The sequence below is a fragment of the Sceloporus undulatus genome, chromosome 2 (genome assembly GCF_019175285.1).
Source record: "Sceloporus undulatus isolate JIND9_A2432 ecotype Alabama chromosome 2, SceUnd_v1.1, whole genome shotgun sequence".
NCBI lineage: Eukaryota > Metazoa > Chordata > Lepidosauria > Squamata > Phrynosomatidae > Sceloporus > Sceloporus undulatus.
In genome coordinates, this window is record NC_056523.1 from 81,219,980 (window position 1) to 81,221,433 (window position 1,454).

Here is a 1,454-nt window from a genome sequence, read left to right on the forward strand (position 1 = left end):
TACATTTCTCCCTGTTGAAGTTCATTTTATCAGCTATAGCTTCCTAGGGGAGAGCGTTAGAGACACGCGGCCCAACCCTGCCTCCCTCCCGGTGCGGACCTTTCTTGATGCACTTGTACAGCTTCCTTGTGAGCTTGCGGGAGGCCAGCGGCTGCGCGATGCAGTTGACGTTCTCCACCAGCTCGTGGTAGGACCGCTCCGGGGTGGCGGAGGTGGAAGCCTCGGCCTCCTCCTCCGCCGCCTCCTGCTGCTGATGCTGTTTCACTCGACCCATGGCTCTACCCCCTCCTCCTCACGCGCGCGAGCCTCCGACTGCCGCCACGCTTCCGCTTCCGCCCGGACCAAGGCATGCTGGGAAGGGGACCTTCCGGCTCGAGCGGCGTTCAGCCGGCCAATAGGAAAGCGACTGTAAGCAGTAAGCCCCGCCCACCCCTCCAGCGCTGACGTCATAGGGTTCGGGGTTCCATTTCCCAGGAAGCACCGGGGCTGCCTGGGGGAAGATGGCGGCCGGGACGGGTAGTGAGTGGTGCCTTTCTTTTGCAAGGGATGGCCGGGGCTGCATCCGCACTGGGGAAATAACCCGGTTTGGCCCCGCTTTACTCCGCTCTGGGCCCACAACAAACTCCAACTCCCAGAATTCCATAGCCTTGAGCCACAGAAAGAGTCAAAGCGCTGCCAAACCGGGTTATTTCCCCAGTGCGGATGCCACCTGAGAGGCTCTCCATACGGTTTTAAATCCTGACTACCCACCCACTCAGAGCACAGGAACCCAATTTCTCACCAACATGGCAAATGGCCAGGGAGGATGGGAATTATGACCCAGCAGCCCAGGACTGCTGCCTCCTCTTGGCCACTGCCCCTGGCGCTTGGGAGGGGGTGTCTATTGAGATTGGGGGCTGCAAAGACTAAGCTGGGTTTGCATTAAGGGACCTGTGGGCAGGGTGCATCATTGCAGTGTCCCTCTGTTTTCCAGAGCACAAGCTGCTGACCGCTGGGCCCACGGAGCCATGGTCCATCCGGGAGAAACTGTGCTTGGCTTCCTCTGTCATGCGGAGCGGGGACCAGAACTGGTAGGAGACATGCGCTGACCTTTATGGAAACTGGCTGCTAAATACTGATCATTATAATACCTGAGAACTCAGTTGCGTGTGCCTTGAAGAGAACTCTCAATTGATTTCTTGTAGTTCCTACTCCAAATGCTAGAAGTAGTTAAGGGATGTTAACGATCTTAACTTTGCATGTGTCGAAAACTGTGAAAAACAGAACTGATTAAGTTCAGCACACTGGAAAAAGGTTCTCTAGACAGCGAACTTGAAGCTGCGGAGGAGAACAGGAATTGCTGTGATCTTATGTAGAGGCAGATCAGGGATTGTCCTGACTTCCTGCAGGGTAAGTCATGGTGAGATAAAGATCGACCCCAAGTCATCCAGTGACGTTCATGGGTCAGTGAACAT

At 55.8% G+C, this 1,454-nt stretch overlaps 1 protein-coding gene across 1 annotated transcript; it reads right to left on the minus strand.

Annotated features, from left to right (window-relative positions):
* Positions 1-6: 6 nt before the first annotated feature.
* Positions 7-347, minus strand: LOC121923652 (H/ACA ribonucleoprotein complex subunit 2-like). Its single transcript, XM_042454294.1, has one exon. It carries the CDS (start codon positions 272-274, stop codon positions 44-46), a length of 231 nt encoding a protein of 76 aa, XP_042310228.1. The 5' UTR covers positions 275-347; the 3' UTR covers positions 7-43.
* Between the last annotated feature and the right edge of the window lie 1,107 nt (positions 348-1,454).